At 33.4% G+C, this 27,683-nt stretch overlaps 1 protein-coding gene and 2 long non-coding RNA genes across 4 annotated transcripts; all 3 read left to right on the top strand.

The window, feature by feature from the left end:
* Window positions 1-226: 226 nt before the first annotated feature.
* Window positions 227-26,559, top strand: LOC114744143 (receptor-like protein kinase). The gene is made up of 4 exons (XM_028932330.1): window positions 227-278; window positions 829-905; window positions 25,503-26,088; window positions 26,180-26,559. Exons 1-4 carry the CDS (start codon window positions 236-238, stop codon window positions 26,557-26,559), a joined length of 1,086 nt encoding a protein of 361 aa, XP_028788163.1. The 5' UTR covers window positions 227-235.
* LOC114744141 (uncharacterized) lies at window positions 4,575-11,154 on the top strand. Of its 2 annotated transcripts, XR_003740064.1 has the most exons (4): window positions 4,575-4,777; window positions 4,921-5,155; window positions 10,294-10,847; window positions 10,960-11,154. It is a non-coding gene; the product is annotated as an uncharacterized LOC114744141 (long non-coding RNA). The 2 variants fall into 2 exon arrangements; XR_003740063.1 differs by lacking the exon at window positions 10,294-10,847.
* On the top strand, window positions 6,367-6,834 carry LOC114744142 (uncharacterized). Its single transcript, XR_003740065.1, has 2 exons — window positions 6,367-6,412; window positions 6,521-6,834. It is a non-coding gene; the product is annotated as an uncharacterized LOC114744142 (long non-coding RNA).
* Window positions 26,560-27,683: the final 1,124 nt, after the last annotated feature.

Raw genomic sequence — 27,683 nt, 5'->3', positions numbered from 1 at the left:
GTAGTTTTGCTTGAGCTGATAACTAGAAAGAAAGTATTAGACTCCTCATTTTTGGAAGAGGAAACCACTTTGGTGGATGGATTAAATCTGTATGGAGGAGAATGAATGAACTTGAAGAGGTTGCTGATTCATTCCTTGTAAGGGAGCTTTCAGGTTTAGACGTAAAAATGCAAGTCATCAAACTGCTTTTGTGGCTCTAATTTGCACTGAGACCGATCCAGGAAAGAGACTGAAAATGAGGGATGTCGTCGAATTCTTTGAAACGCCCACTGATCCAGGTAGGAGTTGTATTCAATTGACAAGTGTCATTAACATCATGTTTAAAAAAAAAGGTATTAAATTCTAATACATGATAGTGCGGATCCTTGTTCATATTGTTTCAGATTCTGGTAAGTATGACACATGGTTTAATTGACATGGCATGTTGCCCAAATGCTTAATTTTATTTCATCATACAAATTGGTAGTTCTAAAAGGAAATCACAGAAGTGATTGCTGCAGCTGATACTACTGCTATTATCTAATTTATTATTGGACCATTATCTAGTTAGTTAATAGTAGGATAAGATATATGTGATTTAAGTTTATATATCATATCTCTTCCAAGTTATATGATTCTAGGCACAAGTTTTCTTCTTCGTCTATATTCTCTAGTTTTTCAGCGATCAAGCTTCCTTTCTGCTGCATTTTTGTCATTAGACGTTAGCTTTCTGTTCTCAACTGAACTGGTCATGAAACATGACTTCGTCTTATTTAAGGAATTGAAATCTTGGCTTGAAATTCAAGCTGTTGAAAGGGCTGTGGTCTTATGTTCATCTAATTTGTACAGGAATTTCCATTCAGCATGACAGAGCATTTCACCTAGGGGGTTCTCTTGCTACTGCAGCAGCCTCCATATTTTTTCAGGTAAATTGATTTAAACAGGCAACAACTGCTCATAAGCCCATAATAAATTCGCATTATTTGTCTTAATGTTACTGCTTGCAGATGAATTCAAAATGTCCAATAGATACTTCCTCTTCAAAATAGTAGGGTTTTGGTGCGGGAGGATTGTGTTGAAAATAGTTTTGCAAAAGCAGCTTTACTCTTGAATAGCATTATTTTGAGAAGACCTTACAAGGAACAAAAAGAATAGGCTGAGCATAAGAGTCTGAGGTCATTGTGAAGCTTATAGTCCCTCTGCTCCTTATTATAAGAGATTGCTATCCAATTCACACATACTAATAAAACATTTAAAAGTGTTAAATCTGCCATAAAATTTAAGTGATTTCCAATATTACCCTCGTTAACTACACTAAACTCCAACATCATATTAATTTCTACCTTCTCACTACCCTTGTTAAATATGGGCATATATTGGGAGAAAAAAATATTTAATGCTCAATGAAACTAGCATAGAGTCTTATAAACAGGACCAAAATTTTCTTCTAGAAAGAGTCTTATAATAAGGACTAGAGGGAGTAATTGTTTTGGTAATACCAATTATCTTAGACCATCAACAACCATTGTCGAGTGCTTTCTCTTTCTTTTACTCGTTCATCTTCTTCATTAAGCATCCTTAAATTCTGAGTTGCTATCATTCTTCCTTTTCATTCTAAACGTTTTCTCTGCTCCTATTTCCAATCTCCAAGGAGGAAATCAAGATCACTGCCAATAGAGGTTCTTACCCAATTATTCACAAAGTGATGACGCGTGATGAAAAATAGAACAATTCAAATATTATTGGCAGAGGAGCTCATGGTGTTGTCTATAAATATTCACTAGGAGCATCCCTAGTTTATGCAGTAAAGAAGGTTGCATTTGCTGGTAACAAAAGAAAGATTGTAAAGATAGCTAGAGAAATTGAAATCTTTACAAAGATTAGGCACCGAAATCTAGTCAGATTGCTAGACTTTTTGTTTAAATAGGACTACTGTCTGATCTTGTACAATTACATGCCAAATGGAAACCTTCATGATGTTTTGCATGAAAAAAATCCATTGCCATGCCTAGAATGGAAAGTCCGGTATAGGATTGCTGTTGGAATTGCTCATGGGTTGGCTTATCTCCATTACGATTGTCGTCCTGCCATAATGCACTGTGCCATCAAACCAAAAAATATGCTTCTGGATTCTGATATGGATCCCTGTATTGCTAGTTTTGGTATTGCCAAGCTTTTGGATCAGTCTTCTTCAACACCATCTTTACCAGTTCCAGGAACACAAGGGTATATAACACCGGGTACTTATTTTACTCATGGTGAAGCTCCTCTTTCTCTTTCTTACTTCTGAACGCTTGCATAAAATAACATGTTCCCATTAAACCGTCGCAGAGAGTACATATACAACAGCAAATACTAGGGAGTTTTATGCGATAGTTTTGCTTCAGTTGATAACTAGAAAGAAGGCAGTAGACCGATCATTTATGAATGGAACTGAGATAGGAATGTGGGTGAGAACTCAATGGAGAGAAACAGGAGCCATTAGTACAATTGCTGATTCAAGCCTTGCAAAGGAGGTTTTGAAGCCAGATGTACTTGAACGAGTTACCACAGTGCTTTTGCTGGCTTTGAGGTGCACAGAGAAGAATCCACACATGAGACCCACAATGAGAGATGTTATCAAGCAGTTAGAAGATGCTAATCCAAGGACATGGAGTAGGTTCCAACTCCTTAAAGATCCATAGTTGATTCACACATGTGAGCAATGTGAGGTACTGAACTACATTACTTCTCCCCTGAAGCAGTGGAGTAACTTGCACAGCTATCTTCCAAAAGTTTAGGTGGCTACTATGTTGTAATTAACTCTTTCGATTTTGTAAAAGAAACTGAAGTTGTCAGTTGCCTTGCAAACTGATGGATAACTAATGGGCCAAGAGTGAGAACCAGTGACTATACTGTGTGAGTGTTCTGTTCTTTCTCCCCTTATTTTCTTTGTGGCTTTTCTGGTTAGAGCTACACTCTGTCAGATTCTTTCAGGTTTTATTATTCGCTTTAAGGTTGGGTTTCATCACAAGCAAATCTAGAATGCGAGTAGTTGAGGCAAACAAAGCTTCAGAAATTTTTACTGATGTGATCTGGTAACATCACTTGTATGTTAAATCTGTACGTGCACGTATATATTAGTTCTGACTTGTGACATTCTGTGTTTGCTTTTATACTAAGGAATGTTTTGTGCTTGTTTAGAAAGGGTACCAACAGCCAATCCATGACCTGTGTAAAATAATGCCAAATCAAAGAGAAAGAGCTTATTCCAAAATACTAGCTTATTGGAAGGGAGAGAACTCTTTAAATTTATAAGCCACATTTCACTTTTGAGACTTCTCAACATGGGACTCATGACAAATATTTTGTTATTCATGCCATTGCAATTTTTGTGCTACATAATGTGGACCATTTTATTGAACTTGAGTTGTTGATTACTAATAACTTCTAAGGGTTTTTTTTTAATGAGAACTAAGTATCATTAATTTACAACCGGAAAACACCAAAAAAAAAATTGCCGGGAATAAGCTTCCGTCATCATCATTTATCTCAGGAAAGAAAAGATGCAGCGTGATAAAAGAAAAAAAGCAATTATTCCCTTCTAATAGTAAAATGTGAGAATGCTTGGCAAGCTAGTCAGCCACCGGGTTATCAACTTTAAGGGTATCGTTGGTCACAACCCGCCAATATGCACAAATAAGTAATCTCGCTTTATCTAAGCAGACCCTAAAAGGGTGTGCATAATCATAGTCCCTATTCAACAAATTAACATCCTTAATGTAATCAGGAAAAACGAAAATATGTCTAAAAGTTTTAATGGTGACAACTTTAAGGTCTTATACCTTTGATTTTAAATGAACAAAATTAAAATCGTTGTTATTTTTTAGGCATACCTTTGGTTAAAATTTTAAAGCCTCTTCATGTTTAGAATGTTACAGCAAGCTCCTTTGACTATGGAGTACAAGCTTTTTTTTTTTAGTTAATATAATTTTTAGTCCCTTAAGTTTGTCATCATTTTTTGGTCTTTCAATTTTAAAACCATAGGTTTAAGTCCCTCTAAAGGTAAATTGGTCCAAGTATTTATTGAATTATAGGAATTAATGTTTTAAATGAAAAGAAACTTGAGAAACCAAAACCTATAGTTTGAAACTCGAGAAACCAAAACTAAAATGAGGACAAGTTTAAGAGACCTAAAATTATATTAACCCCTTTTTTTCCTCCAAAGTTTATGTTATTGTAATTATCATTTAATAAATAAATTTTACTTACTTATTATTTTAAATTTTTTTAATTTTATTTATCATTTCAGTCTAAATATAAAATAATTATTTTTTGCTGTATTGTAACATTTAGCTTTTCAATTTTTTTTAAATAAAAATTGTACATTTCTAGCCGTTTTCTTAAAGTTTTTAAGATAGTGTTTGAAAATCATGTTAAGAATCTTGTAAATACCAATCATCTATATAATCTATAAACCTTGTAGCTATTTTGTGATTGGTCCACGCGGTCCTTCTCCATTGATCCATGTCATTCAATTATTGATGCATGTATTCGTCTTTTGGTTCCATTATTTATTGGTTCGCCAAGCACTAGCCGTCCACATGTGCTTCGCTTGTATGTCTCATGGGATCTAGCAAGAGCATCCGAAACGTATCGAATTCCTCGTAAACCAAGAAAAAATGTATCCACACGGTTCTTCAACTTCTGCCCTTTTTTCAACGGATCGATTTCTGCAATGTTTCTTCGATTTTTGCCCTTTCTTTTCATATCATAATTCGCTTATTCTAATCTTCGGAGATTGATGGCGCATGAACAGGTATTCTTTGTTCGCTCTTTCTTTGATTTCACTTTATGCTGTATTCTCTATTGTTTCTCTTCCTCATTTGAAGGCTTCTCGTCTTTGATCTCTTTGGCTCAACCTTTAACAGTTCAAGTGCCTAACTCGAGCTGATTTTTTAGGAACTAAAGAGATTATGGTGGTGTTGTTGATTATGAAGCTCTGCTGCTGCTCTTGGCAGAACACGGCTTTTTCTCTACTTTGATAACCCCTTTTATTCCGTTATTTTTCTGCATCTCTCACTTTTCTTGTCTATTCAGTACCCCGTTTTCTCTGGCCAGGTGTTAAAGATACTTCTTGGTATTCAAACTAGACAACCCCGATTGTAAACAGTGGAAGTTTGTTTAATTCTTTTTGGTAAGTTATCTGGATATATAATGAGATAATTTTTACTATTTGCGGTTCTTCGAGAGTTGATCCATCCCACCCACGACAGTGATCTTTTTGTTTCCACACTTTGTTCCCTGTCTATTGATTTCTCCATGTTACATGCCCTCTCTCAGTATTTACTTCACATATTTGGGCCTCGTCTGGATTAAAGATTAGAAAAATAGCGTAGTATCAATTTGACTTCTGAAACAGTTAAATTGGATAAAAATTAAATTAGGTGATGTAAATTCTGTTTGGACTAAAATTTAGGGAAAATTGTAAATAAAGACCCCTCAATATATAAAATGACAATCAGGGACCCTGAATTTGAAAAATTGCTGCAGAGGACCCGTCCCAATTTGCAATTATGAAATGTTGATTAAAAGACAAAAATACCCACCAGCTTCGCATATCCTGCTCTGCTTCGTCCTCACAAACCCATATCCTAAAATCATACTTGCAATCACTATCCCTCCCACTGTATCCCTCTCCCTCTTCGCCTCTTTTCTAATCCGCTTTTGTCTTTCAAGATCCTCCAAAATGTTCTGACCTCATCGTCTTCATCATCATGGGTGAGAGGGACAAATTGACGAAACCAGAGGATGCGACCAGATCTGAGAGGAAAGAGAGGTTGATTCTTCTTCTTCAACATTCAGCGGTAAGAGTTGAAAGGAGAGTCATTTTCTCCTACAAGAAAAATGCCAGCCTAAGGGGTAATCTTAAAACTTTCTTGCTGATATATTTTTAATCTCTGCAATTTACAATCATTTGGGCTTATCTCTGTGTGGATTTCAAGCAAAGTGCGTTTTTATGCCTGTTTTTCGTGAATTTTTTTCCTTCGTAATTAATTTACAGTAAATTTTAGATTCATTTTCTAACACTAGATCAAGCTATGCATATATATGATTCTCATTCGCTTTCTGTGAGATGTTTGAAATCCTTGGCCAACAATATCGTCAAGGACCAACACTTTGCAGCTCGAGATTTCCATGAAGCAGTAAGTTCCCTCTTTTTTAAAACTATGAAACTCTTGACCATGAATGATCTACATTTTTTACGGTTCATAATTGACATTGATATATGCCGGAGGTGTTTTTCATGCAGTTATAAATTGAGAAACCTGTCAGGTATTTTGTTCTCAATTGGTTGGCTAATATGATTTGGTACTTGCAAATGTGTTAAATTGAGATTGGTACAATGAATATTGCATTTTTGGTTCTTTGAAGAGCTGTGGGTGCAGATCAAGTGAGTCATATTTACAAGATAGAAATTATATACATCAGATGTTTTATTCTGTCTGCTAATTCTCATCTCTCTTTTTCCCCCGATGACTTGCTAATTCTCATCTTTTAGAGTGGAAGAGAGTGGCCAAAGTCGGTGATCTCATCAACTTTGAAGCAGAATTCCAGTAGAAACTTGCTTTTTATTAAAAAGCAAAATTCCAATATGACAAAAATCAGTGTTTTGACAAGGGAGTGATTGAACGAAGAGTGATATTGTATTATGTGCTGGGCAAAAGAGTAACCATTGGATTTAGAGATCTGGAGAAGGAAAATTGTAGGCTTCACTTGATTGTAAAAAGTGTGCTTCTTTGTACTGGATGTAAATAATGAGAAGAGAATTTCTCTGTTAATGAGTCATAGATAAAGAGCATATTCCTTAACTCATTACTAACTATACATTCTATCGTGCATTCAAAGTAAATAATATGTAAACTCCATATTTATGCAATGGAAGATTTAAGATTGCACTTCGGTCAACAACATCATTCCTTTAAATAAATATTCATATTCACTTGTTATTTTCAAGTAAAGATTTGTTTATTTTAACCAAGTTATTAGTTAATAGGTTTGTAATTAGAAATAACAAATTAGTTAAAATAACAAGTCTTTACTTAAAAATAACAAGTTTAATATGTGAATTTAACAAGTTTGTAATTGAAAATAATAAGTTTGTTTGAAATAACAAGTATTGTCTTGAAAATAACAAGTTCAATATGATAGTTTGACAAGATTATAATTGAAAATAACAAGTTTATTAAAACAAATAACAAGTTTGTTAAGTAGCTGGGAATAACAAATTCAACATGAAGATTTGATAAGTTTATATTTGAAAATAACAAGTCTATAAATGAAAATGACAACTTTGTCAAGTAGATAGGAATAACGAGTTCAGTATAAGAATTTGACAAGTTTATAATTGAAAACAACAAGTCTATAAATAAAAATAACAAATTTTTTTAAGTAACAAGAAATAACAAGTTCAGTATAAGGATTTGATAAGTTTATAATTGAAAACAACAAGTTTGTTAAGTAATTGAGAATAACAAGTTCAGCATAATAATTTAACAAGTTTATATTAGAAATAACGAGTTTGTTAAGTAGTTGAAAATAACAAGTTTAGTATAAGAATTTGACAAGTTTATCAATAGAAATAACAAGTTTGTTAAATAGTTAGGAATAACAAGTTCAATGTAAAGATTTGACAAGTTTACAATTAAAAATAACAAGTCTATAAATGAAAATAACAAATTGTTAAGTAACTAGGAATAACAGGTTCAGTATAAAGATTTGACAAGTTTACAATTAAAAATAACAAGTTTGTTAAGTAGTTAGGAATAATAAATTTAGTATAAGAATTTGACAAGTTTATGTTAGAAATAACAAGTTTAGTATAAGAATTTGACATTATTTTTACAATTTAGTTGCTGCTAATAAATCTTGGATACCAAGTAGCAATGCTAGACTTATTATTTTAATTAACTTGTTAATTAACAATTACAAACTTATTAACTAATAATTCTAAATGCTTTCAACAACAACGGCTCCCCTAATTCTAAGCACTCGCTCACTATCAGCGTGTAGTTATCAAACAAGAACCTGAAAGTGTATTAGGCGACCTTGAAGTAGGAAACCAGCAAATTGGGCAATTAATATTCAACCTGGTAAGTCTTAAACACAAAGACTGGTCATTTAACAGGAGGCTGTTATCATCAAACTCGTCCTTGAACGTCTTCTAAATAGATTTCCAATCCAAACCATTGATATCCTTCGCCCCAAAGCCGTACACATGTATGGAGTCGCTTATTAATTACTGATTCTCAAAAAGAACTGGAATTCCTAAAGAAGGCACAACAAAAACCTTATATGCACTCCAAATCAATGAAGCCAAGTCTGCAAGTAATGCTTTCTGCGATTTGGGTCACCAGGGAGTGCCGTCAGAGAGAGGATAGAAACAGACCATGAAACTTTTTTTTTTTTTAACAAATAAGTAACATCTATATATTCTTTATAATTGCAAATTTTTATTTACTGAGACGGAGCTCATGCCTAGAGAGAAAGGGTGGCTATGGTGGTCGAAGGGAGTGATGCCAAGGCCCAAGGGAGTGGTTCAAGGATAAGACAGATGTGGATAGAGAGGCAGTGAGAGAGAGAGAGAAGGGACGAAACGAGAAAGGGACATGAAGAGCATAAGGGTATTTCAGCCATTTAACACACATTTCATAATTACAAATTGGGACCGGGTCCTCTGCAGCAATTTTTCAAATTCAGGGTCTTTGATTGTCATTTTATATATTGGGGGGTCTTTATTTGTAATTTTTCCTAAAATTTATAAAAGTTAGATTAGGTAGAAGGTCGTTTGGATTATGATTGAATAAAAGTAAGTTTAGTTTATATAATTATCGAAATGAGTATGAGTTTTATTATATAATAAAAAAATAATAAATAAATAAATTTACATAATACAATGAATTTAAATTGGTGAGTTTAGTTTATAAAATTACCTAAATGAGTATGAGTTTTATTAAATGATGATAAATGATTAAAAAAATTATTGAAATATACTTCAAAAACATTGAGATATTATAAAAAATTATTACAAATATAAAGCAAGACATAATTTTAATAGATAAAATAATTTTAAATTAAAATTCATAGTGTTGTGACAAAGTTAAATGAAATAATAGTACATAATTAATTAACTAATATGTTATGAACAATTTGGTTTCTGATTATAAAAAACTGTTTTTGCATAAGTCATAAGTAAGTTTTAGGTATTTTTGTATTTAATGAATGAAATATATATCGAAAAAAATTTGAAATATGATAAGAAATTATTTACGTAAACATGAAATAAAAAATAACTTTAACAAGTTAGAAATTATGTATTAGAAATATTAAAATTAAAATTATCCTTAATAAAAAAAACATTAATTAAAAGAGTTTGATTAATTTAAGAAGTCTCATTTTCATCTTCTCATGTTAATTTGGCTATTTTTTCCCTCCACGTCTAGATTTTCTCCATCACCCTCTCGCTCGCTTTTCTTTTACAAACCAATCAGTACAATTTTAAAAGTCAAAAGTAGCTTTTATTAGCTTGTGCTAATTATGAAAAATAAGTTGCTTAAAAGTAACATGAGCTAAAAGTGAAACCAAACACAACAAAAATTGTTCAATCTGGCTTTTGGTCCATAAGAAGCTTATAAGTCATTTTTAAGTGAATCCAAACAAACTAGTGGTTGAAATGCCATTCTATTTTCACTTGCTTTTTCTTTTACAAACCAATCAGCATAATTTTAAAAGTCAGAAGTAGCTTTTATCAGCTTGTGTTAATCATGAAAAATAAGTAACTTTTGACTCAAAGGTAAGATGGATCAAAAGTGAAACCAAACACAATAAAAATTGTTCAATCTAGCTTGTGATCCATAAGAAGCTTATAGGTCTTTTTTTTTTTTTTGAGTGTAAAGATGGATACAAAAGCTAGACTAGCAAAATAAAAGAGAGAGAGAAAGGCTAAACTTCTTCATCACATTCCGTCTCTTGGAAAAAAGGAGGAGGTTGATTAAGGATAAAAAGAGGGCCTATCAAGACTATGCGACAGTTTAGCAAGATAGTCAGCTAAGTGATTTTCATCCCTATACACATGATAAATATTGACCATCTAGTTCCTGTTTAAAATCAATCTAGCATCATCAATAATATCCTTAAAAGGATGTTGACCATCACAACCCCTAGTAATTAGGTTGATGGCTTCTAGGCTGTCTGCGTAGAGTGAGACTTCCTTGAAGTTCTTGCTCCAACACAAGTTAAGACCATAAATAATCCCAATCATTTTCATAATCGTAGGTGGTGCATTGCTGAGCTTACAATTCAATCCACAGATCCAATTATCCGCTCTATCCTATATTACCCCACCACATCTGCTTTGCCCATCCTGTAAAACAGAGCCATCTACTGCCAACTTGACTCCACTTTCTGCTATCCCTCTGCTTTGTCCCTCCCTTGTTCCATTAAGATTGTAAAAACTGCATTGTTTTGAGAGGTCATGGTCTAGGCAAGCTTTGAATAAACTAGAAAACCCATTGTTAGAGTTATCTGTGCTAGGTGTATTGAACAGATGATTGCACCTAGCCACTCAGATACCCCAACAAATATAGTTGAAGAGTGTAGGCCATGGGATTTTCTTAGTTTGGTCCTTTCCCCCCTCCTTAGTGAGATTCCAAGTAACCCAATCCGCTCCTTGCTTGGCTAGGAATACATTCCACATTGAAGGTCTGATCACCGATTTCCACCTCTCCTTAGCATTAACACACTCACAAAGAAGGTGCATAGGTGGTTCCAGTTGGTTGCATCCGAACAGGCAACTTGCATCCTGTTGAATCTTTCTGTCCGCCTTACAGGTCATTTTTAAGTGAATCCAAATAGCCTGTTGGTTGATGTGCTGTTCTCTTTCCACTGCCTTATGTTTCTTTTTTTTTTGGGGTTCTTACTGTAGCAATGATTATGGAGCAGCGCTTAGAAGAAATGAATAGCGAGCTGATTGTTAAGAGTCATTAAAATCATGTTGGAAGAGAGGAGGGCCAAATTTCACTTCCAATCGAGGAGCTTATCCGATCCCCCTTGAAGAGCACTTCCAAATGGAGGAGTCATTGCAATTTGTCGGAGCATTCAAAATTTAAATTCTTATAATAATACTACCTACGATCTTTAATATAAGACCTTATTTGATTTTTATTTTGGTTCTAAATATAAGATCTCAATCCACTTTGTATTTCATATTTATGTCCTTTTTTTCCAAGATAGTCCTTCTAACAATAATAATTTCGCCAATACACTTGATTAGTAAGGATACTTTAGGAAAGACAACATATATTTATTATAGATAACTAACTTAACTTTTTTTTAATCTCCTCAAATTAATCAACTAGCTCTTATAAATAGGACCGGAGGTAGTAGATAAAATAAGCATTTCTTTGAAGAGCATCATTCGATATTGGTGGGGATGTTCGAGGAATTTTTTTTTTTTTTTAGTTCAAAGGTGATCAAACATTTGATCTTTTTTATTTTAATCAATTTATTTTCTAACTAAGTTATTAATTTGATTTAATGCCTAGTAAGCCAAAGTTTGGAGCCTAAGAAGTGAAGTCATTATTAATTATTTTGTTTATTAATCTGGTGATTAATTATTGTGTTGAGATAAATGTTGTAATTATCGTGTTTCATCTTTTTCCCCAACGAAGTTATCGTGTTTCATAAAGTAAATAAATAAATGCTCACAGTGGCCGATCTATTGCGATTTTTTTGGAGATTCAAGCCATAAATGTTTATTATAATTATTAGCCATTACTTCAAGAGCATTCTTTGATATTTATGTGCTTAACCTAAAATTAATTATCGAGATTATCATTTTATTAATTGGTTGGTTTTTATGAAATGAAATTATCTTCTTCTGCTTATATTTGAATTTTTCAATTAGAGTTTTATTTCCAGTTTTATTTTTTCCAAAGGATCTCACTTACCTTCCTTTTGGATTCGTCACTGTTTAAGCTTTTCCCCTTTGGTCTCTGTGGTTTTTTTCAATAAAAACAAAAATTTTATTTCTCGTCTTTTAGAATTCTTCATTTTAATGCATTCGAGTGTCATGATGATATGTGCTTATCTATGGATCTTCTATTGTATACATTGTATTTGGTTAATATAAAATTGCATCAGATGAAGTGTGTGGAACTGAAATTGAAAAGATATTATTAATATGTAATTAATTGTGCACAGATAAGTCTTCAAAGCAATTGGATAGAAAGGGTAGATTTTTCCAATCACAAGTTCAAGCCTAATTTGGAAATACTTTGTGTTGCTTCATTCACTTTTCATCTAAAGTGGCATCTTCTAAAGTTATTCTAGATAGAGATACCTTCAAGTTGTTTTGTCACATTTCTTCTGTAATTGTTAGGGCTATTCATGCCTTTTCTTTCCTTTTTTTTTTTTTATGTGTCTTCTTTTATTTTTCTAATTTTTTTTGTTGTACTGTTAGAACTCTATTATTATTCAACATACCATTTTGCCTTTTCCAAGTTTATTTAAAAATTAAAAAGAGTAGTGTATAGAGAAAAAATATTAATGATTTTAGTTATTGATCTATAAATATACTTGGATGATGAGTTGGAAGGGTCTCTTTGTATTTTTTTTTTGGTGAGTCGTAACGTGTGATGATTTGTGTCTCTCAAATTCTTTTTGAAAAAATAATTATCTAAATGTATTCCGTTGGACTAAACCAATTCAAATTATAGATTAATTTTAATTTTTGTTGATAACAATTAAAAATCCATTTACAAATTCTTTGTTTTGGTTTTTTTTGTTGTAAAACCTATTTAAAGGGATCATTATTGGGCATTCTTCGCTTATATTTAGTCGTCTAAAGTTATTTGTTTCAAACGTTATTTTGGCATTTACAGGGGCAGCTCAACATTTTATGTTGGAACTATTATAAATACATTATATTATATACTAACTTCAATACATTTTTATTTTATTCTAAGTCTTTATTTATTGGGAAAATTTTTTCCTAAACAACTTATTAATTGAATGATACTCTTCTGGTCCTATTTACAAATTACTTTTAACATATTTCACACGGAGCAAGAAAAATCTCAAATTTTATTAACTCTTATTTAAAATTCAATAACTTTTTTATTTTATTCTTATTTAATATATATTATATATCATGTAAATAAAATCAACATAATAATAAATGAAGAGTAAAATTATACATCCATATAAAAAAATTTTCTCACTACCTATAAATATGATTAAAAATATATTTTCTCTTTACATTATAAATAAAACCAGGAGAGTATCAGACAAGATTGCGACTACTAAAAGGTTCTCACAAATTCCAATCAGGATTATACCATATTTCCCTTATTTACACGTGTGTTGTGATATTTTTTTTTTTTTGGTTGAACGAGATGCTGGGCAATTAGTGCCTTGGGGTGGGATTGATCAATTTTTAATATAACAGGAGGTGCACTACTAGTATTTTTTAAATGCTAAATGTACTTTGAAAAATATTTTAGGATGCTGACTTTAACCCTTGTAATTATCCAGTTTCACATAGTAATTAAATGATAATAACCTAATATTTAGCAATTTATTAGTTTTTTAATTAGGTGGTTTGTTGAAATTCAGATTATCCCAATTTTTTAAGGGATTTAAAATTTAACGATTTTTACTCATAAGAATTTATTAAATACTATTCTAATCAAGGGGCATTTGAGATCCTTTGAATTGCTGAGCATTGCCCTTATATAGTTGGCAAAATATATATATATATATATATATATATTTATATATATAGAGCCTGTCATCAATTCACTACTATATCATTTCACTTCTTGACAAAATTTAAAATTTAATTTCTGATGTAATATTAATTTGGCATTTCGATATTGAAATTTACAATAAAATTAGGGAAAAAGACAGAAAAATGCAACTTTAACTTCAGAATCCCCAAAACGTCCGCCCAATTCAAGAAATCCCATTTTGGTACCATGAGACCAAATTGGGATTATTATGTGAAAGGAAAAGACCAAATTGCCCTTCATTTTAAATATTATTTTTAAAATATCACAGCCCCTACTGGCCGGCCGGTCACCGGACCTCCGGCGGCGGCGGTCACCGGAGCTCCGTCGGTTGGAAATTTTTTTTTTTGAAAATTTTTACAACTTCAATATAACGGTTAACAACTTTTGTAATGCTATTAACAACTTCAGTATAGCAATTAACAACAGCTTTTCTGGGAAATTCAACAAACTCCGGCGACTGGAAACAAATTTTTTTGAAAATTTTTACAACTTCAATATAACCGTTAACAACTTTTGTAACGCCATTAACAATTTCAGTATAGCAATTAACAACAGGTTTTCTGGGAAATTCAATAAACTCCGGCGACAGTTTTGAAATTTTTTACAACTTCAATATAACGGTTAACAACTTTTGTAACGCCATTAACAACTTCAGTATAGCAATCCCAGAAAAGCTGTTGTTAATTGCTATACTGAAGTTGTTAATCGCATTACAAAAGTTGTTAACCGTTATATTAAAGTTATAAAAATTTTCAAAACAGTCGGCGGAATTTATTGAATTTCCCAGAAAACCTGTTGTTAATTGCTATACTGAAGTTGTTAATAGCATTACAAAAGTTGTTAACCGTTATATTGAAGTTGTAAAAATTTTAAAAAAATTTGTTTCCAGTTGCCGGAGTTTGTTGAATTTCCCAGAAAAGCTGTTGTTAATTGCTATACTGAAATTGTTAATAGCATTACAAAAGTTGTTAACTGTTATATTGAAGTTGTAAAAATTTTCAAAAAAAAAAATTTCCAACCGACGGAGCTCCGGTGACCAATTGTCGGCTGGTCGCCAGAGCTCTGATGACCACCGCCGCTGGAGGTCTAGTGACTGGCTAGCCAGTAGGGGTTGTGATATTTTAAAAATAATATTTAAAATGAAGGGCAATTTGATCTTTTCCTTTCACATAATAATCCCAATTTGGTCTCATGGTACCAAAATGGGATTTCTTGAATTCGGCAGACGTTTTGAGATTCTAAAGTTAAAGTTGCATTTTTCTGTCTTTTTCCCATAAAATTATTAGCGCGGGTACAGTGTCTAGCTAGTTCACAGGTATACGCATACAAATCACTGGAAATACTTTGACGCAGCAGAAATAGCAGAGGAGAGGAAGGAAATTGAAACAGAAGCTCTCCAGTAGGCGATGAATGACTGTGGAGTGACACATCCTCTGAGTAGGGAGATTATGGAAATCAGATCTTTCATTTCTGGCGATTGGGATCAATTCCATTCTGAGTTCTAACTCTTGTATATATTGGTTGTGACTTCTGAGTTCTGAGTACGTTTTATGTCTGCTTCTATATATGGCATGTAATATTTTGTGCTTTTCTTGGCTTCTTGGGAGATACCGAAAGAATCCATTTGGAGAAAGAAAGGGTACTAGTAACCACCAAACCACCGCCTTTGATGAATCTAGGTTCTAAACTGCTAACCTAGCTTGTTTATTATGACTAAACTTCCTGAAGCTTTCGGGATGACAAACTTTAGCCTTTGGTTGAAAGTCTTGTGTCCTTGTTTGTTTGGTTAAAATATTATATTACCTCCGATCCTAATTATAAGACCCAGTTGACTAATTTGAGGGGATTAAAGAAAGAAGTTAAGTTAGTTATTTATAATAAATATGTGTTGTTTTTCCTAAAATATCCTTACTAATTAATTATATTAACTAGGACTACAATTATTAGAAGGACTATCTTAGAAAAAAATATCTAAATATGAGAGACAAAGTAGATTGGAGTCTTATATTTAGAACCAAAATAAAAATCAAACAGAGTCTTATATTAAGGATCGGAAGTAGTATTAGGCGCCTTTTTATCTTTAGATTACCATATAAGGATGCTTTGATAGTCGTATAATTACCTTTCCTTTTGTTTATCTTCTTGTTGTCACTGTTAAATAAATGTTAGGAAAAAATAGGGGGGGAAAAAGACCATTAAAAATATGGAATAGTAAAATAGGCTTTTGAATTAACATGATTGTTTAAAGAGACTGGTTCTATGAAAAGATGGTTGAAAGATCAAAGTACCCTATTTTCTTCTCTTTCTTCTGTCTTATCCTCTCCCTCTCTTTCCTTCTTTCCTTCCTCTCCCTCTCTTTGTCCTCCTCTCTTTCCTCCTCCTTTTTGACATAGATGTGATAGCAATTCTGGAAGGTGTTTTGCAAGGAATGTGTTATGGAAGGAATGCGCCCTCTGCGGAGGATTTGGCTGGTCTAATAAAGTATTCTTTTGGTCTTTAATATAGGATCTAATTATTAAGTTGATTTTAGTCCTAAATATAAGACCTATTTATCATATTTATCAATTTTTCTTAAATTACCCATAGATATTTCGTCAACCATAATCAAATAGAAGAAGGAGAGAGAATATTAAGAAAGATGATTATAGTTTTAGAAAAAACATGCCATATTTCTTATAATTAACTAACTTACCTAACTTTCTTAATCTAATTAAATTAGTTAAATAGGTCTTATATTAAGGATCGGAGGAGTACTTCCTTTTCTTCCTTTCTCTCACTATTAGGAGAGAAAAAAGCTTGTTTCTCTCGACTTTTTTTTTTCCCCTGAGTGAAAGGATTATTTTCCATTTGTATGTTTTTAATATTCTAGGAGAATAATCCTGTGTGATGGAGCGTATTTCCTTATCATTTTCCTTTCTTATTTTGGCTTGAGTGTTGCATTTTCTCTGCACCACTTGGTTTTATGTTCATTTCTTTGTTACGTTCTGCACAGCTACATCACCTCTATTCTAGTTTGCATGTCTATGCATATGGGCCATTCCCATGTGTGGATTCGGCTGTGGCAGTTGTTTTAGTGTGTATCATTTATTAGTGTGGCTGTGACAAGGTGATTGCAGTGAGAATTAATGCACTTGTTTTAGTGTGTATCGTTTATTTCATTCAAATCATCTTTTTTGCCGTGTTACATTTGACACTGAATTTTCAACGTGCCTTTGAATTGGGTCAGTTCTGTGGCGGAGGGCAACTGCGATCGCTTGTGTGTCGGAATATCTCATAAATTTAACAATGAATGTTGTTACTTTCAAGTAAAAATCTGTTATTCCATCTAAGGTAAAATGTTAATGAATAAATTTATAATTAGAAATAACAAATTTGTTAAAATAATAATTTTTTATTTGAAAATAACTGGTTGAGTATGTTGATTTAAGTAATTGATAATTAAAAAAAATTAACTTTAAAAAATAGTTGCTATCATAGTCATAATGTTTTTTCTTTTTGGTTATTGGTCATAAGAATGTTGTTATTTCTAACATAAGACTTCTTATTTCAACTAAGTGAAGTTGTTATAATTGAATTGATGAAATAAAATTATATTGAGGCTAATATATTATTTAAAGGTAAATTCTCTTGTTGCATGTTATTATGAAAAATAAATTGCAATAATGGGTTAAGCTCTGAAAATTCATTTATATACGTACGGGACAACTAATTTTAATTTGGTGTATACAGGCTTACCGTTCTAGATTTTTTTGAGAGAAGGGTCTTTAGTAGATATGCACAACAATTTTCATATGTAATATGTTTAGTGAAAAGGAAACATTATTAAGTAGATAGAACTTAATGTACACTTGTCACTAAATATTGCAAAAAATTGTTGTCAAACACAAACTGGTTTTTTGTTATTGTTACTAACATTGTTGTAATTTTGCATTTATAACTTGTTTTTAGTATGTAAAACTTATCACTAGCAACTAAATTATAAAAATAATACCAATTTCTACTAAAATTTCAATTATTGTAAATAATTTTTTAATACCTGTTATTTTCTACACTAGACTTGTTATTGACAACTGAATTGTGGAAATAATGCTAATTTCTGTTAAAACTTAAGTTATTATAAATAGCTTTTTAATATTTGTTATTTCTCGTCCTAAACTTGTTATTGGCAACTAAATTATGAAAATAATACCAATTTGTATTAAAACTTATTGTGAAGTAACAAATGTTGAATTGAAATTTACAAGTTTATTATGTGGATTTAACAAGTTCGTAATCAGAAATAACAACATTCTATTGGCCTATAATGATATTCTTACAAGTGTTAAATAGAAAATTACAAGTTGAAAATAAAAAATTATAAATTCCAAACGGAAAATTACAAATATAAAATAAGAAATTATAGAAGTAGAAGTGGGGCTAAAAAAACAGCCCCCAAAGTCACAGGCACCGTAAAAACACAGCCAACGACCATGAACAACCTTCAGCCCCCGCAACTTTATTGATGGAAGTGGCAGTGGGGTTAATCTTTCTACTCTTTACCTATGTCGGAAACAAAATATTTGTAGGCAACTTCATTCCCCAAATTGCCGCATTTCTATAAGTATGAGTGTAGTATCAGGCCTATTTGGGTTGCTTGATTTACCCCATGACTCACAATGCACCATCTAACTCAAACTTTTGCAAGATTCTAACAAGAAGAGCTCTCCCAAAACGGGGAAACAAAAAGGAAAAACCTAACTCCAAGCCATGCTGGTCATTTGGTAACCTTTTTGTATGAAAATAATTTGGAGAACAAAACGAATAGAAATTTTACCAGTTAAGTTAAAAAAAAAAAAAAAGAAATATTGGAGAGCTAAGTTGTAAATTAATCTCAATTCATCAAACACTTACAAATGCACATAAAATTTAAAATTGCAAACCCAAAAACAATGATATTTAGCAATCAAAATTTGTTTCCCGTTTTTCTTCTTGAGAAAGGGAACAAGTTTTCTTCTTTTTACATGACTTCTACTTCTTCTAATCCCTTCCTGTTTGCTCCTCCTCCTCTTCGTTTGTGCAATAACAAGGAAAGAATACAGTGACTTCCTCTGGTTTGCTTCGTCTTCTTCGCAGAGAACAAACCCTTTGTTTCTTCAATAACAAGGAAAGAAACGGGGTATTTTGGTCTTTTTGTGAACATTTTATTATTCATATTTAAAACTCGGTTTGTAGCAGTAGTTTTATGAATTAAAAAACTCAAATTATAATTTTATATTTTTAAGGGTCGTTTTTTTTACAATTTTCCCTAAATGTTATTATTTTTAAAGTAAGAATATAAATTAATTTTCTTAATCTTCAATATTCTTATTTTATTTTTCTTTACAAAAGGATATATTTTCTAGCCATGCTGTAAAATTTATGTTTTATTGTGCATTTCTTGTCTTTGTTCTGAATTTCATGCTTAATGCAAGTATAGGTTGATTATATATCCTAGAAAAGTTGTAGTTAATTAGAAAATCACATTTCCATTGCTTTCCCAAATTGCAATACCTATGAATAGTTGTTCATTTGATTTAGCATCTCCCAAGGAAAAATGTTAGAAAATAATAATATGCAATGAAGAGACCTTGACAACAATAATATTTATTGAATCCACGACAGTCAGGAACTCAAGGTTCAGAAGAGTGAGTTTTCTCTTTTTTATTTCAGTAGCTGTAATTGTCTAAGTCTATTTACACTTTCCAATACAGGACAAAAAGATGGATTGAAATTGATCTCTTGCTATTGCTAAAGTGAATACATAAAAGAAAAAAATAGTGAAAGGTCGGTTGTTGAAGTGGAGAAAAGGGAAAGAAGTTTCAAGCTGCCACAAAATAAGCACTTTTTAGCCTTTTGAATACTTTGTGTGCCTCCTTTGGGTTTGGAATTTTAAATTTTATTTGTATTTGTAAGTGTTTGATGAATTGAGATTAATTTACAACTTAGATCTCCAATTTTTCTTTTTCTTTTTTTTAACTTAACGGGTAAAATTTCTATTCGTTTTCTTCTCTAAATTATTTTTTTACAGAACAGGTAACTAAATAGAGAAAGGGGTTGTTGAAGTGGAGAAAAACGAAAGAAGTGACCCTTCTTTCAAGCTGCCACAAAATAAGCACTTTTTAGCATGGTATTGAAAATCAGACTAGAAACCGGTGAACCAGCCAGGAAACCGGTCCAGTTGAGGCTGTGAATCGGGTTCACAGTGACCCGGTGTGACCTGGCAATGACTCGGGTAGCCTGCCTGGTTTGGTGGGTTAACCCGGGTCCCTTTTTTTTTTTAAACAAAAAATATTTTGATGATTTTTTTTAAAAGCTGTTGATAATTAGGATTCAATGATTGAATACTTATGGGGAGGAATATTTTGTTATCATATATCTATTTTCATATTTTGTTGGGATAAATATTTAGTGATTTTAGTAGTATGATATTATAATAAATTGTAAGGATGTGATTATTTTACTAGTGATTCAAGATATCTAGTTCTTAGTGAAAATTTAAATTATTTTTTTTATTACTTACCGGTTTGATCCTCCATTTTGACTCCGGTCTGACCCACTGACCTTTGACCCATTATCTTAAACGGTTCAATTGCCGGTCCAGTTTTCAGTACCTTGCTTTTTAGTCCTTTGAATACTTTGATTTCACTTTTCATCAACTTCTACTTTCAGCTAAAGCATGTTGTTGTGCTCTCAGTGAAACTCCAATTATTGATCCCATGCTTCTCTAACTCACTTATTTGTGGCTTCTGCTTTGAGCTCTGATGAGTTGACTCTGCTTTCATTCTTGAAGTACTGAGTTGTGTGGCTCCTTTAATCTTAACTTTTTGAGATCTGCTTCTAGTTTGCCCCTCCATCTCCCAGAAAATAACAAGTGTTGAATGATTGTTAGTAGTCTCATTACCCCAGCACTCTAAAACTTCCTGTCCTTTGCATTTAGTCAGCTTCCTCCTTAACAGTGCGCAAATACCTATGCAACCACCTCCAGTTGCTTTAACTTGTTCTAAGTTCCAACAAGGTGAGCGCTTTTTGCTTCTCTTAAACCTTTCCTGTGTTTTCGTAGAAAATTCCCCCTTTTTTTTTTGTTCCAAAAGAGAGATTTCCCTCTTCATATGAAGCTCCAGTTTCTACTCTTATGCTTGTTTGCCCCTTTATATGTTGCTTCTGCCTTGAGTTCAGATGGGTTAACTCTATTGTCTCTTCTCAACCGCTGGACTTCTGTGCCTCCTTCCTTAAAGTCAAACTGGAAGTCCTCTGATTCCACCCCTTGCTCATGGACAGGGATACAATGTGACCGTTACCAGAATGTGGTCTTTCTAAAGCTCACTGCATCTCAGATTTTTGGTCACCTTGGGCCAGAAATTGGACAGCTGACTCACTTGTAGAAACTTTGGTTGGCCACAAATGGTTTCTCGGGTACAATACCCCCAGAGTTATGTAATTGTAGTCTGCTTGAGTATGTTGATCTTTCTGAGAATCATTTGTCAGGATATATACCTTCAGAAATTGGTAATTGCAAATCTTTGAAGTCTTTACAATTATATTCCAATCAACTAGAGGGAGCTATTCCAAATGAATTGGGAAGACTAAGTAAATTGGAGGACCTTAAATTGTATGTCAACCACTTGACAGGTGAAATTCCAGTTGCCATTTGGAAGATTCAGAGTCTTAAGCATGTCCTTCTTCATAATAATAGCCTTTCGGGGAAACTACCTTCAGAGATGACAGAACTCAAGCATCTGAAAAATATCTCATTGTTTGACAACCAATTCCTCAAAGCTTGGGAATCAATGGCAGTTTAGTGAAGCTGGACTTGATGAATAATAAGTTTACCGGTGACATCCCTCCAAATCTTTGTTTTGGTAAGCAACTGCGCACTCTGAGTTTAGGTCTTAATCAATTTCAAGGGGGCATACCTCCAGATTTGGGAAGATGTGCAACTCTTGCAAGGTTGGATCTCAGTGACAATAATCTTTCAGGGCCTATTCCTAAGTTTGAAGGGAATAATGATCTCATATACATGGACATGAGCAAGAACAACATCAGTGGGGCAATTCCATCAAGTTTGGGAAACTGCACAAATCTCATTGGTTTAATTTTGTCCACAAATAACATTACAGGGCCTCTACCCTCAGAGTTAGGAAAGCTTGTGAATCTTCAGGTTTTGAATCTTGCTTACAATAAACTAGGAGGCACTTTGCCACTACATCTGTCGTACTGTACCAAAATGTTTACATTTGATGTGGGATTCAATTTTCTTAATGGTTCATTCCCATCAAGCATGAGGAGCTGGACAGCTTTAGGCAGATTAATTTTAATGGATAATCATTTCAGTGGCGTTGCCCCATTTTTCTTCTCAGATTATACCCAGCTTCTCGAATTACAACTTGGTGGAAATATGTTTGAAGGAGTAATTCCCGCATCAATTGGATCATTGATTCACTTATATGAGTTGAATCTGAGTTCTAATAAATTAACAGGTGTGATCCCTAGTACATTCGTTCACTTGTTAATGCTTGAAAGCCTAGATTTATCCCTGAACAATTTGACAGGAAACATACAAGCCCTTGGCAGATTTTTATCATTAGCAAAATTCAATATATCATACAACTCATTTTCTGGTCCTTTACCAGAAGGGATAACAGTATCTCCATCATCTTTCTTGGGAAATCCTGGCCTCTATGTCCGTTGTTCAGCTTCGGATGTCTCAGGTTGCAAAAACAAACCGGGTGATATGGCCAGTAAAAAATCAATTGTTTTTATAGCACTTGGATTCATAGTGCCTGTCATTTGCTTGTCATTTGTAATTTGCCCCTCATCTGTCACTCAAATCCGCTGGTTTACTCAAATATCTAATGGGGAGGTCAATATTGACCATGAAGAACAAGAGGCTTTGTTTTCAAACGATGAAGGATTTTCTAGAATTTTTAACCTACTAGATGCTACGGAAAAGCTACATGATCAACATATAATTGGTGAAGGAGAGCAAGGAATTGTTTATAAAGCCGAACTTGATATTGGAGTTTTTGCTATTAAGAAGGTTAAATTTGCACAAAGCAATAGGAGGAAACCAAACATGATCAGGGAAATTGAAATGACTAGGAAGATTAGGCATCAAAATGTGGCAAGATGCCTAGGCTCCCGGATTGGTGAGGAATATGGTCTAACCATTAGCAGGTACATGGAAAATGGAAGCCTTCAAGATGTTCTACATGAAAATGTTCCACTACCCTATTTAGCATGGAATGTCCGCTATAAACTAGCTATTGGAATTGCAGAAGGGCTAGCATACCTCCGTCATGATTGTGATCCCCCATATTGCGCAGAGACATCAAACCAAAGCATATACTCCTTGATTCTGATATGCAACCTTGTATTATTGATTTTGGTATTTCGATTGCTTTGAATCAGCCCTCTACTATGGTGCGGATACGGTCAATATATCATGCAGGTACTCGTGGATTTATGGCACCAGGTAATTGCTCTTCTTCTGCACTCAGTGGATTAATTTTCTATTTCTAACATGTTTAATAAAACTGAGATAGTTTTCATCCTATAAGAACATATATATCCAGATGATGAATCAACAAGATAGGAAAGCAAATGAAAATAGATCAGAAGGATAATTTCTTTATAATTTAACATGCTTCCATTGTCTTGTGACAGAGATTGCATGTGTGGTAGTGCCCAGCTGTGAGCTTGATGTATATAGTTATGGGGTAGTTTTGCTTGAGCTGATAACTAGAAAGAAAGTATTAGACTCCTCATTTTTGGAAGAGGAAACCACTTTGGTAGGGTGGTTTAAATCTGTATGGAGGAGAACGAATGAACTTGAAGAGATTGTTGATTCATCCCTTGTAAGGGAGCTTTCAGGTTTAGACGTAAAGGTGCAGGTCATCAAAGTGCTTTTGGTGGCTCTAATTTGTACCGAGACAAATCCAGGAAAGAGACTGAAAATGAGGGATGTCATCGAATTCTTTGAAACGCCCACTGATCCAGGTAGGAGTTGTGTTCAATTGACAAGGACAAGTGTCATTAACATCATACTTAAAACAAAGTATTAAATTCTAATACATGACAGTGCGGATCCTTGTTCATATTATTTCAGATCCTTGTTCATATTATTTCAGATTCTGGTATGTATGACACACAGGTTGCGCTTGGTAGGAAGTATTGAAAATGAGAGATTAGGATTGGGATTGCAATTGAGAAAATCTATTAAAAAAGTGTTTAGCATAAGAAATTGTTTATTATGTGGGACTAGCCAAACTCATGTATGTGAGATTGGAGAATACCATGGGAGGAAGTAGTATTCTCCACTCCTACCTCTATATTTGTCTAGTCTCACATAATAAGCAATTACTCATACTAAACACTCTTTTAATAGATTTTTTCAATTGCAATTCCAATCTCAATCCCTCATTTTTAATGCTTCGTACCAAACGGGGCCATAGTTTAATTGACATGGCATGTTACCCAAAGGCTTAGTTTCATTTCATCACACAAATTGGTAGTTCTGAAAGGAAATCACAGAAGTGATTGCTGCAGCTGGTACAACTGCTATTATCTAATTTATTATTTGACCACTATCTAGTTAGTTAATAGGATAAGATATATGTAATTTAAGTTTAAATATCATATCTTTATCTCTTCCAAGTTATATGATTCTAGGCACAAAAATTTTCTTCTTCATCTATATTCTCTAGTTTTTCAGTGATCAGGCTTCCTTTCTGCTATATTTTTGTCATTACACGTTCTCTTTCTGTTTTCAACTGAACTGGTCATGAAACATGACTTCGTTTTATTTAAGGAATTGAAATCTTGGCTTGAAATTCCAGCTGTTGAAAGGGCCGTGGTCTTATGCTCGTCAAATTTGTGCAGGAATTTTCATTCAGCATGACAGAGCATTTCATCTAGGTTGTTCTCTTGCGAATGCAGCAGCCTCTATATTTTTTCAGGTAAATTGATTTAGACAAGTAACAACTGCTCATAAGCCCATAATAAATTCACATTATTTATCTTAATTTACTGCTTGCAGATGAATTCAAAATGTCCAAGAAATACTTCCTCTTCAAATTAGTAGGGTTTTGGTGTGCGAGGATTAGGTTGAAAATAGTTTTGCAAAACCAGCTTTGCTCTTGAATAGCATTATTTTGAGAAGACCTTATTGGGAACAAAAAGAATAGGCTGAGCGTAAGGGTCTGAGGTCATTGTGAAGCTTAAACTCCCTCTGCTCCTTAATATAAGAGATTGCTAAGCAATTCACACATACTAATAAAACATTTAAAAGCATTAAATTTGTCACTAAATTTAAATGATTTCCAATATCACCCTCATTAACTACACTAAATTCCAACATCATATAAATTTCTACCTTCTCACTACCCTTGTTAAATATGGGCATACATGGGGGGAAAAAAAATTTAATGCTCATTGAAACTAGCATAGGATCTTATAAAAAGGACTGAAAGTTTCTTCTAGAAAGTCTTGTAATAAGGACTAGAGGGAGTAATTGTTTTGGTAATACCAATTATGTTAGAACATCAAAAGCCATTGTTGAGTGCTCTTTCTTTCTTTTACTCGTTCATCTTCTTCATTAAGCATCCTTAAATTCTGAGTTGCTACCATTCTTCCTTTTTATTCTAAACGTTTTCTATGCTCCTATGTCCAATCTCCAAGGAGGAAGTCAAGATCACTGCCAATAGAGGTTCTTACCCAATTATTCACAAGCTGATGGCGCGTGATTTGAACAATTCAAATATTATTGGCAGAGGAGCTCATGGTGTTGTATATAAATATTCACTAGGAGCATCCCTAGTTTATGCTGTAAAGAAGGTTTCATTTGCTGGTAACAAAAGAAAGATTGTAAAGATAGCTAGAGAAATTGAAATCATTGCAAAGATTAGGCACCGAAATCTGGGCAGATTGCTAGACTTTTTGTTCATAAAGGACTGCTGTCTGATCTTGTACAATTACATGCCAAATGGAAACCTTCATGATGTTTTGCATGAAAAGAATCCACCGCCATGCCTAGAGTGGAATGTCCGGTATAGGATTGCTCTTGGAATTGCTCATGGGTTGGCTTATCTCCATTATGTTTGTCATCCTGCCATAGTGCACTGTGCCATCAAACCTAAAAATATACTTCTGGATTCTGATATGGATCCTCGTATTGCTAATTTTGGTGTTGCCAAGCTTTTGGATCAGTCTTCTTCTTCAACATCATCTTTACCAGTTCCAGGCACACAAGGGTATATAACACCAGGTACTCATTTTACTCATGGTGAAGCTTCTCTCTCTCTTTCTTATTTCTGAACGCTTGCATAAAATAACATGTTCCCATTAAACCGTGGCAGAGAGCACATATACAACAGCAAATACCAGGGAGTTTGATGTTTACAGTTATGGGATAGTTTTGCTTCAGTTGATAACTAGAAAGAAGGCAGTAGATCCATCATTTATGAATGGAACTGAGATAGGAATTTGGGTCAGAACTCAATGGAGGGAAACAGGAGACATTAATACAATTGTTGATTCAAGCCTTGCAGAGGAGGTTTTGAAGTCAGATGTACTTGAACGAGTTACCATAGTGCTTTTGCTGGCTTTGAGTTGCACGGAGAAGAATCCGCACATGAGACCCACAATGAGAGATGTCATCAAGCAGTTAGAAGATGCTAATCCAAGGACAAGGAGTAAAAAGCTTCCAAGTTCCATCTCCTTAAAGACCCGTAGTTGATTCACGTATGTGGGCATTGTGAGGTACTGAACTACATTTCTTCTTCCCTGAAGCAGTGGAATAACTTGCACAGCTATCTTCCAAAAGTTTAGGTGCCTATTATGTTGTAATTAACTCTTTCGATTTTGTAAAAGAAACTGAAGCTGTCAATTCGTTGCCACGCAAGCCGATGAATAACTAATGAGCCAAGAGTAAGAACCAGGGACTATACTGTGTGAGTTCTCTGTTATTTTTCCCCTTATTTTCTTTTTAGCTTTTCTGGTTAGAGCTACACTGCCAGATTCTTTCAGGTTTTAGTATTCGCTTTAAGCTTGGGTTTCATCATAAGCAAATCTAGAATGCGAGTAGCTGAGGCAAACAAAGCCTCAGAAATTTTTACTGATGGGATCTGGTAACATCACTTGTATGTTAAATCTGTACATGCACGTGTCTATTAGTTCTGACTTGTGACATCCTGTGTTTGCTTTTATGCCAAGGAATGTTTTGTGCTTGTTTAGAAAGGGTACCAACCACCAATCCATGACTTGTGTAAAATAATGCCAAATCCAAGAGAAAGAGCTTATTCCGAAATACTAACATATTGGAAGGGAGAGAACTCTTTAAATTTACCAGCCACATTTCACTTTTGGGATTTCTCAACATGGGACTCAACAAATATTTTGTTATTCATGCCATTGCAATATTTGTGCTGCATAATGGGGACCATTGTATTGAACTTGAGTTGCTGATTACTAATAACTTCTAAAGTTTTTTTTTAATAAAAACTAAATATCATTAATTTACAATCCGAGAACACGGAAAAAAAATTGCCGGGAGGAAAGAAAAGATGCAGCGTGATTTAAAAAAGAAGAAAAAAGAAGCAATTATTCCCTTCTAATAGTAAAATGTGAGAAGGCTTGGCAAGCTAGTCAGCCATAGGATTATCAGTTGTGAGGGTATAGTTGGTTACAACCTGGCAATATGTACACATCAGTAATCTCGCTTTATCTTTCCTAAAAGCGTGTGCATAATCATAGTCCATATTCAACAAATTAAATCCTCAATGTAATCAGAAAAAACCAAAATATGTCTAAAAATTTTAATGGAAAGAGCAGAGAAAAAGAGATGATGGAAAAATGTAACTA

The sequence above is a fragment of the Neltuma alba genome, unplaced genomic scaffold (genome assembly GCF_004799145.2).
Source record: "Neltuma alba isolate B1F8T4 unplaced genomic scaffold, ASM479914v2 tig00004273_pilon, whole genome shotgun sequence".
In the NCBI taxonomy this organism is placed as follows: domain Eukaryota; kingdom Viridiplantae; phylum Streptophyta; class Magnoliopsida; order Fabales; family Fabaceae; genus Neltuma; species Neltuma alba.
The sequence above is the reverse complement of the archived record's forward strand: the minus strand, read 5'-3'. Positions and strand labels throughout refer to the sequence as shown.